We start from the raw sequence: 11105 nt of genomic DNA, 5'->3' as shown, positions 1-11105 counted from the left end.
TGGGTGATTTCCCAGGCAAATGAAGGCTTGTTTTGGCTCTAGGGCGCCGGAGTTATTTGCTGTGCAAAGGCCGTCGCTCATTCCCTCCCGTAAAGCATATAGAGGGGATGAACAGATGGTCTAATGACACGTCGTTACGCGGCTGGCTCATGCAGGCCCGCCACGCCCGGGAAGCACGCCTTCAGCTCGCCTCCCAGGCTGTCTCTCCACTCATCTGTCAAGGTTGCCATAAAAACACTGGCAGGTAAACAGGCGAGTTTCGATGCGTCGACTCTCACGACTCGCCTGCCCGCTGTTTAAAGGCGCAGATAACGACTGAGCGACTGTGCAAATATCTTGTGTGCAGTCAATATGTCATTTTTATCCCTGTCTGGGAATTGTGGTCACACTTTGACCTTCTGCAAAAAGCCACAATTTTTTTTTTTTTAGCGGCAAGTTTATTGTCCTGTTACCGTAAGCCTGCTTTCTACCAGCATTAACAGGCCTCATAGATGCAGATGTTTGATAGCTGGTCACCAGGGCTACATGCAGGACTTCATAGACTTATATCTGTAAGTTACAAAGCAGGCTAGACATAGTAAAGTTACTTTAGCTATGAAAGCAAAATATGTAAATGCTAAGCATTGCATGTAACAATAAATTTAAAAAGATGGAAATAAAATGTCAATGAGTAATTTAGTTCACTAATTAAGAAAGAAAATTCCTTATATGATTAAATTAAAAAATTATAACATATAATATCTCAAATATAATTCTTTAGAAAAACATAGAAATTCTCACGTCAGACAATTCAACAAAATAAAAAAAAACACTTCCTTCACTTCATTGGCTGGATTCCTCTATGCAGTTCTTCCAGAAAGTTCCTCACTCAGTTATCCCTTGAAAGAGGTTCCTGGTGTAGACACGAGCTCCATAGCTCTCCATAAGCACATGACAAATAAGTAACAAATAAGTCACATGACAATTCAGTAAAGGCAGCATAGCACAGGTTTGCAGGTTGCATTTTTGCCCAGATTCATAATAAACTGTGAATAAATCTTTATTAAAATACAAAATGTACACATCTTAGATAGCCCACAAATTGTGCAATCACTCGTAAAACTTTGAAAGCCAGCTTCAAAATTATGTCCAGAGAAAATGTCAAGATCTTATGTATCTTCTTGCAGTTGGAATGGGAAAAAATGAAGGGAGTACAGAGTACGGAGTACAGAGGAATACACTGACGTTACGCAGCATTAACACATTCCCAGTCTGGTTTCTTGTCACACAAAACAAACCATACCAAACAAGCTTTACACAATATTAGCAAAGCATTTAAATAAATAAACTTACCAGGAGTCTCTGCTGCAGTATGTGGTTACTGATACTAAAATAATATTACATATTACATAATGGGATTGGCAATAATGAGATGCTACATTGGGCAATGCCCAGTTGTGGAAAATAGGACCAAGTGTTGGAGAGACTCCGTACTTTCTCCTGGAATCACACGAAACTCACTGGGAACAGTCAGAGCTGGAAAAGGGCATTGGCACCCAAAGTTCTCGAGTTCTGGAAAAAGACTCCTAACGTGATCCGTAGGGCAAGCACTTCCAATTTCTACTTCATCAGACCCTGCGTTGGCGTTTCAGGAATATGTCTGATGACATCATAGATGGTGGCATGCAAATCCTGGACAGAATTTAGCCCCGAGAGAGACTTGCTGGATGCCTGGATGAGCAAACCCAAAGAGACAGGGAATATCAGTCGCAATAGGCTGCATCCCGTGCTCTCTGAATACCGCACAGGGCAATTCGCAGTAGTGTATGAGGGAACGTACCCGTGTGGAATCTGATTTACCCGGAATGGTGACAAACTCATAAATGCCAAAGTCTTCGGTTGCATCCTCGTGACCTTGCGGAGTAATGAAAAAAAATAAACAAATGACAAAGTAAAACATAACATGCACATGCGTGACCTCAGAGTAATGAAGAGAAAAGTAAACGTTTGGTTTTGAATAATCAGAATTAAATGGATTAAGTGTAGGGTGACCAGATAATCCAGGTCAGGGAGGGTGCTTTGAGCCAGAAATTAAGAAAACAAACCTGTCAAAGCAGAAGAGGAACTGAACTATTTCGCCAAGCACAGGGGCCCTTCGGTTTAAAAGTAGTTTGTAAAACCTGAAGTAGTTCAAAATGTCCTTCCTGACATGGATTTTCAGATTTTTTTCTGTTATTAATTGGCAACACCTCAAAGTGTAGGGAAAAGCTTATGCAGCCAGACTGATGAACGTCTATTAACAGCATGTTTCGGAAAAGCAGAGTGTGCTCTCTCACCTGAGAGGTGTGTCCGCTTCTGGTCCATCAGTGGCTTGTGGTTTCTGCGGAGAACCAAATCATTCTAGCTTATGATTTTCATTAGACTATTCATCAAAGATATCAGAGCCTTACAGACATCAGAGATCTCTGAACCACAGGCGGAATCACTGCATACCTGTTATACATGTCCATGATAACTGGGGGAAAGAGAACAAAAAAAGAAAAGGTGAGTTAAAAAAAAAACATTTTAAGGCAGTATTTTCCAACCCGGTCCTCACGGACACACAGACAGTCCATATTTTTGAGGTAGCAAAAATGTTGCCATTCGGGCAGGGAGCTGGGAGGGAGCAAAAACATGGACTGTGTGCGGGTCCCTGAGGACCGGATTAGGAAACACTGGTTTAAGTCCTGCAAAGGAACAGTGAGACAGATGGCAGTATCTCCACTGTGTGTCTCTTGTCACAGTGACAACCCAAGTTCACTGGCCTAAGTGCAACAGAAAGATCCATCTGCTGTGTGCTGGATTCTGTTTCCACCAACTACCGATGAAACACATGACCCAGGCGTGAGCTGCTGATTGGACGCTTTCCCACCTCGATGAGGCCGGCAGCTTCTCCTGAAGAGAATCAGTAGCATGCAGGCAATGATGATCAGGCACGAAATGGTGATGACTGCCAGTGGAGACACCGAACTTCCTGTCTGCAAATGCTTCGCTTTTCCTACAAAGAGAACCGCAGACAAATGTTATAAATTATATTACTAAGTTTATATGTATATCTTAATCAGGGTCAGGCATGTCCGACTCTTTTTACAGTGAGAGCTACTTCTACGAATAAAACACTATCAAATCGCAACGGTATATTTTATCGCTGACTGGAGTGGGGCAGGGGGATTCCACTGGTACATTTTTCCAAGCAGGATGGTGCTCCCCCCTTGGGATATTTTGCCAATCGTGATCAACCTGTTGGCCGCCAAGGAAATGAAGCATTATCCATTCATCATCTCGTGTTCGTCCTGGAAACACGCCGCGATCCGCGGGTTGGGATGAGGTGGAGACCATAATTGGGTTACGGTTCAAAAGAATTACGAAGAGAAACTAAATCTAAAGAAAGGTCACAGGAAATGATGTCGTCAGAGATGTCGGCTCTTGGAAAGGAGGGCGAATGGAGAGGACTGAATAGATTCGGATGGGGGCTTGAGCCAACATGCAAGTTAGAGGTCAGTCTTATACTGTGAGTAATTACAGGTGAACAGATAAGCTCGCTGTCTGACTTCACCTCAACATGGGGCGTCCGCAGCCACGCCAGGTCTGTCTTATTAGTTCCAGGAAGTGGCACAGCGGTTGACGAGCAGGACATGGACTTTGCAGGTTACCACGGCTGGCACTGCAGTGTTTATTTACAGAAGTGGCATCAGTGAACCCTGGACTCCGTGGAATGCATTATTTTGGTCTTTTCTCCACATCTACAGTAGTGCATTCCCGAACATACCCTGTCACTTCTCTGGTTACTCTACCGCAGTGTTTCCCAACCCTGTCCTCTGGAACCCTCCACGTTTTGCTCCTTCCCATCTCCTTGCCAGACACCCCACCCACACCAGTGTTTCGCGATCTGGTCCTCGAGGTTCCCCCAGACAATCCACGTTTTTTTGCTCCCTACCAGCTAGAGTGAAACAACGTGGACGATCAGGGGGTCTCCGAGGACCGGACTGAGACACACTGCCCTAGTGCACCGTGTCCCCAGTGTATAAGATAAGAGGCTTTATTCGTCCCACGGGTGGGAAATTTGCATTTTACAGCAGCAAAGTGGATAGTGCAGCAGAAATAAGCAGAATGCAGAAAATCCTTAAACAATAACAGTAGTATCTAACAATAAAAAATTTGAAATAAAAAATAAAATAAAATACAATATATACATATATGTATTGTCCTCTATAATACATATATGTATTATACATATGTGCATGTCCTGCTCATGCAAAGGTCATAAGGACAGCTCTCTGACCCCTTATTCCACTGACATGTCCAGGGACGTCACTTCCCTCTAGGTGTTGCTGTTTTCTAAGATCATCACTGAAGGGTACTATCACTCATGCTGCAGTTCATCATCATCTGCCTCAATGAACCCTTTGCCCACTTTCTTGAAGTGATTTCAACTCACCAAAATGATTATTGCTCCTTTTGCAGCAGGGTTGTTTTGCGTCAGTTTTTTTTCTATATGTGGAGCCAGAATGCAGTACTGTAAACACTGAGCACCTGCTGTGTGCTATTTGCTTTCCAATATAGCCGTAAGTCTTTGGTACAGGTGGCAATGACGTGTAGCCATAACACAATATTGACTCTGCTCAAATGCGGCCGATGAATTAGATAAATTTTGTGTTTGCCTGATTCACTCGTTACCATGAGCTTTTGTAAATAATTACATTGTCAATTTACATATGACATCAGGTTCAGCATTATGTGTCATGTTTTATGAAATATTATGTTTTTATCCATCCATTTTCCAAACCGCTTATCCTACTGGGTCGCGGGGAGTCCGGAGCCTATCCCGGAAGCAATGGGCGCGAGGCAGGGAACAACCCAGGATGGGGGGCCAGCCCATCGCAGGGCACACTCACACACCATCCACTCACACATGCACTCCTACGGGCAATTTAGCAAGTCCAATTAGCCTCAGCATGTTTTTGGACTATGGGGGGAAACCGGAGTACCCAGAGGAAACCCCACGACGACATGGGGAGAACATGCAAACTCCACACACATGTGACCCAGGCGGAGACTCGAACCCGGGTCCCAGAGGTGTGAGGCAACAGTACTAACCACTGCACCACCATGCCGCCCCTTATGTTTTTATTAAATATGAAATGCATTTAATTTATAAAAATTTATTGTACCGGAAGATTAACTGCGTCGTGTTTTGTGCTTTAGTTTTCCAACCTGGTCGTCGGGGTTCCACTCCACATTTTTGCTCCCGGTAGGGAGCCCGGTGGGAACAAAAACGTGGGCTGTTTGAGGGTCGCTGAGGACCGGGTTGGGAAACACTGTTTTAGACTAATGTGTTTGAAAATCTGAAAGGTTATTTCCCATTACAAGTAACGTTTCCCACGTCCAAGAAGAACTGGCAGTGCTCCTGAAGATTGGCCAGGAGGTACTCACCGTGGAGTTTAAGAAAAGCCTTATGTCTTTTTTTATAAAGTATGATTATCAAAATTATGGATTTCGGAAGACGCATTGAATGCATCACATTTTGTGCTTTAGAATAACAAGTTTGAAAATCTGACAGGTTACATTCACCACATCAACGAAAAACTGGCTCTACCCCAGAAGCTTAACAAGGAGACACTCACCAGTGCCCAGACTTGCCACCACCAGGGTGAACTGGGTCTCATCTTGCTTTCGCGTGACGTTGTTGAAGGCACGGCATACATACTCCTCTGCATGGGCCAGCTTTTCAGACATCACCTCCAAGCGGGGCCCCTTCATCACCACCTTAGTGGAGTTGCAGCTCTTGGAGATCCACACGCAGGTGTTGGGTGGGTTGGAATCAGCGTGGCAGTCAAATAACACTAGCTCCCCGGGGTTGATGGTGAACACCTCGCCTGTCCTCAGGCCCTGCTGGGAACTCACCTCCAGGTTGTACGGCCCATCTGCAAAGATGACAGGCTGAATACCTTATATTTACCAATCATTGGAAAGACCGTTTGAATTTATCCAAGGGTTAGTACTGGGATCATCACCCTGCCTATTATCGGACGGACACATCTAAGGTAAAATGTTTCGATTGATGGAAAAAAACAACGTAGGCTACATTTCGATCAAAATATCTATCAGAATTGGGCATAGCGTTAACCTCTGGATGGTACTAAAATCCTCCTCTGCACTCTAAAACCTTTAAATACAAAACTGTTTTATTCCGCGTACCATTAATTACTCTGTGGATCCTTTTAAAATGTGTATTTGCACGCACCAACCTTAAAGGCACACTCCTAATTCTCCACCAGTTCAACGACATTTAATTACTATTCAATTACCATTACCATTCCTACACAAAGGATACATTTAAAGAAAAGCACAGTGGCCACGATTCAATATATGTACATGTTCTCGTTCAGCTCCTGTTGGGCATTGCTTACAGCAGGTGCCAAAGCCTTATCCCCAGTCCTACACACGTGCCTGAATCCCTGGCAAACGTTTCTCTCATCGACATGACTGTATTTGCATTGCAGCTAAAGAGCTCGCTCAGAAACAGAAGGGGCCTGTCTCTATAGATAAAAAACGTAACCTAACCAGAGGCGATCGCGTTTGAAAAGCGCTTCCTGCAAAAAAGGTATCTCTTGCTTGATCAGAAAGTATTATAAATCCACTAAATAATATAGATTAATATCATTGTTTAAATTTAAAAATTAAAAAGCAACTTTAACTAGCAAAGACACTTTCTGGTACAAGATGTTAATCATAGGGTTGCGGCCAAGTTTGACTAAAAATGATATCATCTGTCATCTGTCATCTGTCATCGTTTGGACAAAGGGACTACTGTGCAAATAAGAGCCAGTTCTGCTTCTACACAGGACAGTTTGTGGACACTGAGAGCGTGAATTAATTATTTCCTAGGTGTAGTTATATTTAATGTGAAAAGGTGTTTTGTATCTGTCTGAAAAAGGATCTGTTTTGTACAGGAGTATTTAAGAGCTGCAAGCAGGGGATGGTATACTTACAGAATACGCTTAGGGGGACCGGTCTGCTCCTCTCCTCGCTAATGTGGTTGCTGACCTGACAGACATAGTCGCCAATGTCCTCTTTCCTTACAGGACTGATGACAAACTTGCCATTATCCCCTGAGAAGCTGTACCGGTCACCAGCACCAACAGGGACACCGTCCCGGAACCAGCGGTACTGCACATGGGAGCCATTCTCCACCGAGCACGTCAACGTCACGTTGTCCGTGTCCTCAACAACCGGAGAGACGGGGCTCATGTGGATGTTTGGCTTAGACACAGGCACTGGGGAACACAGATCGTGTCTGTTTACAGCTTGATTCATTACCTGTTCACGTCCCAATTTTTAACGTTAACAGGTCAAGTGATTAATGTCAAAATATGAGGAAATTAGCGAGATGCCGCTAAAATCGATAAGGCCTCCCATGGAGTTCTCATGAATTTCTTGCATCTGCTTACCGTTGACTATGACTCGGACCACTCTGCTCTCCTCGATGAAATCAGGCCTGTCGGCAAACTTGAGCCGGATGTCCACCTTGTACTGTCCCTCCGCCTTGTCCTCCAGCACGTTGATCAGCAGCGATGCGTTTGGGGGCAGGAAGGTATGCCGGTGCTCCATGCTCGGGTTGGAGATGACATTGTGGTTCCTGAAAACCACCAGCATCGTATCCTGGAGCTTCCAGTCACCCTGGATGTCCACGTTCGCCGTGGTGAAGTTGTATTTCACTGGCAGGAGGAGAGGCCTTCCCCTGACCCCATGTAGGACGGGGGGCACGCTTATGAATGTGGAATGGGTTCCTGGAGGGATCATGGGATTGGTCAGGAAGCAGATCCAATCAGTGGGAACAACCTCATGGAGACCTCGGTGGCCTTTGCTGAGTTTCATTGGTGTCCATAATGACATGCAGGTCAGCATGGAGGACCACAATATTTGCCATTATTGAAAGGCAATGCCTTACTTTTAATTACTTTGTGATCATTTACCGATCTTCAGTTGTACAAACAAGTTTAAAATTTCCTGACAAATTGAGTCATACATTAGCTCCACATGTACTGTAAATTTTGTAGTCATTTTTTTTACTGAGAAAGACCGAAAAGTGATTATAACCACCTGGAAAATCCACCGTAAAATAAAAAAAAAAAAAAAAAAATCTAAATGAGGAACTTTAATTATCATTTGTAGTGTGAATATCATATCAAAATTTTTATTTGAATTTAGTTTTTTTAAAACGTTTTCAGTTTTGTCTCTTTCAGTTGCTCAAGACTTAATCTTTACCTTGGAATGAAGCCTTTCTTTAGTATTTGTCTAGCACCTGAAGGATTTAAACAATTAATGAGGCCAAACAGGTCTCAAAGCAAACACTCGTTTTGCAGACTGACTGTTGAGCACTGCGCTTAACCTGGGTTTTCCTTTAATCATGAGTTTGAACTTTTTAAAAGACAGGATGGGTGTGTCAGGCACCCAGCGGACATATACGCAGTGGTGAGAAATGGGGTGTTCGACACGTTGGAGAGTTATAGATGGGATTCTGGTCGCAGCAAGGACCCCCAGCGTTTGTTCTGCGTGGAGTTCAGTGGTAATTTTAAGAAGGGCTGCAAGGAGCCGTTGTGTCATTGTCTGCTGTCGGATTGGGGGGGGGGGGGGGGGGGGGCATGCGGGGTGGAGATCGTGACAGTCGGCGTCTGTGTTGCCAGGTGGACTGTGGATCATTCGACAGCAGGTAGGCTGCCTTCACATAAGCACCCCCGCCCCCTGTCGCCACACACACACACACACCCCCGCCAGAGTTACCCTGGAGACAGGCAGCTTTACCAGAGCTGCTGACTGGCAATATTATTCATCACAATAGATTACTGTGGGCCTGTTGTTATGTCATAAATAATAAATACAGCCACCCCCATGACACGTGCCTCGACATCTTGGGTGGGGGAGGTGAGAATGGGGAGATGGGAGTGTGGACACACTCAAAGAAGTGTGCCCACTGTTTACACGCGTGCAGGAATGTCATGAATAGGCTGGCCTGTGGACTCACTGTTATCCCCAAACAACTAGGGGGCTGTTTTGTTATACTGATAGAGGAGATGGGGGTAGTCTGACACGCTTTTACAAATGGGACACTCCCCATGACCACCGTCGGCCTCGTGCCCGTGCTGTTTGGACCAAAAACACAGGCAGCCTGCAAAAATATACCATTCACTCTTTTTCGTAGCGTTTGTTAGTCAGAGACATTGCTTATTTTCTGGAAGTCATCCAAGGGTCCCCATAACGTTGAGGGCATTGCTTTCAATGTGCAGAGTAAGATACACATCACATGCTCAGGACAGAAACTCTTCGAAAGTCATTACGGTCAGATAACAGAAATACATCCTTTTGAGTCACAGAGCAAAAGATGGTAACGAGAGTGGAATCGCTAGCGGGGGAATTACATGCAGCGAGACAGATACCAGATACTCAGATACCATTTGCAAGTGATCTGGTCTTCCTGGAAACTCCAGGAAAGTACAGTTCGGCAAAAGCAAAGTGCTGCTGGTAAAATTTGAAATTTTAAAATGCTTGCTGTTGTTATTGACAGGTACTAACATACACTTGGGTAAAATACCAACACATGGAAAGATGGTGTTATGTTGCTAGCAATTTATGAACAATATTTCCTGCTTCGTTTTGAGTTCTGGCTCGTTCCCTCGCGGCGATTCGGCGTCCATCCACAGCGCGGCTCGCGGTGAGACCTTTAGGAGGTCTCCGTGGCAACAGCAAACCGAAGGTTCGGGCGGCTTACCTGTGAGGAGAAGCAGCCCCCCAAGGAAGAGTGGCAGCGCAGCACTGCTGACGGACTCCATCTGAGCATCCTACTCTCCGAGCAGCAGGCGGGCTGTGGCCAGGGCAAAGGGAACAGGGAACTGCTGACAACATTTGCCAGGGAAATGAGAGTGTGCTTGGCCCCACCCCCACAGCCCCCCCGTCCACGTGGTACACCAAAGGAGACCTACACCTGGCAGGGCCTCCGTGCTCGCTCTACGTGCTGGCCGGCTTCTCCCTGTCTCCACCTCCCGCTCTGTCCTTCTCCTGTCAAACCTTCATCGCTTCTTGGGACGCCTCCATGTCAGCCTCCCCATGTGAGAGCATAACAGGGCCAGAACCCCTCATGTTGACCCCCTGCTGCCATTCCAAAGGAGCCCCAACCATTTAGTAAAAGTGCCCATTGGGGGGGGGGGGGGGGGGGCTCGCTCACACACCGGCATCTTCTCTTCGCTTTCACACCAGAACCAGTGCGACTCTAAAACGGGTTTAATGTGCACTTCACAATATTAGCTTTCCTATCCAGCTAAGCAGTTTCTTATAAACCCTGCAGTTTTTTTCGGCCATCCAGTCTCCCCGTATTCTTTGGACGTACTTTGATCTTGTATCTTGTGGTTCTACTTTGTCATACTTGTATCACACTGTAACTCACCATCACGCTCTTATCACAAGGGTCATGAATAAGCTCATTACTGTTGCAGTTCCCGTTCTGCATTAAAGGCATTAAGGTAACTTGTGCATACAGCCTTCTCATCTATGGTAGGTGCTGCTTAGTTCCCTTTTCCCATCCTGCATCTCCCTCCCTATATGGAGGAAGTGACTGTCATTTTTGATCTGTCCTCTTGGTGGCAGTATTGTGTTGGATATTCAGCTCTGTGTGATCCACTTTGGCGCAGGAGGTGGGGGGGGGGGGGGGGGGGGTGGAACAGATAATTACAAACAGTTCTTATCTGACCAAACTGAGGGAAAAGGCCTTTTCAAATTATATAAAAAATGCTGCCGATATGCATATACACAGTGATACTGCTGCATTATCTGTGCAACAATTAGATGTATTTCGGCCTGTTTGTTTTTAACACATGCTAATTTGTAGCCTTGTATTTTGAGGGTGAAACGGAGCTTGAGAAAAACATGAACCTTTTGACCTGTAGTTACCTCAGGCTGGTGGCCAGTAGTGGCACTCTGGCGCCCCCAAGCTGCTCGGAGGTCACCAGCTGCCTTGTCCCAAAGCAGGCATGGACTCGGCGACCCCGCTGCCATGACGCTTCCTCGGCGGCTCTGGGGCGCCGACGTCGGCA

General features: G+C 45.5%; 1 protein-coding gene across 1 annotated transcript; it reads right to left on the bottom strand.

Annotated features, from left to right (window-relative positions):
• Positions 1-1021: 1021 nt before the first annotated feature.
• hepacam2 (HEPACAM family member 2) lies at positions 1022-10169 on the bottom strand. The gene is made up of 9 exons (XM_048994196.1): positions 9788-10169; positions 7470-7808; positions 7011-7295; positions 5643-5942; positions 2891-3016; positions 2473-2494; positions 2316-2359; positions 1820-1893; positions 1022-1710 (listed from the first exon to the last, which is right to left on the bottom strand). The coding sequence occupies exons 1-9, from the start codon at positions 9846-9848 to the stop codon at positions 1600-1602; spliced, it is 1362 nt and encodes a 453-aa protein (XP_048850153.1). The 5' UTR covers positions 9849-10169; the 3' UTR covers positions 1022-1599.
• Between the last annotated feature and the right edge of the window lie 936 nt (positions 10170-11105).

This window comes from Brienomyrus brachyistius, chromosome 23 (assembly GCF_023856365.1).
Source record: "Brienomyrus brachyistius isolate T26 chromosome 23, BBRACH_0.4, whole genome shotgun sequence".
Lineage (NCBI taxonomy): Eukaryota > Metazoa > Chordata > Actinopteri > Osteoglossiformes > Mormyridae > Brienomyrus > Brienomyrus brachyistius.
This window is presented reverse-complemented; position numbering and strand designations above follow the sequence as displayed.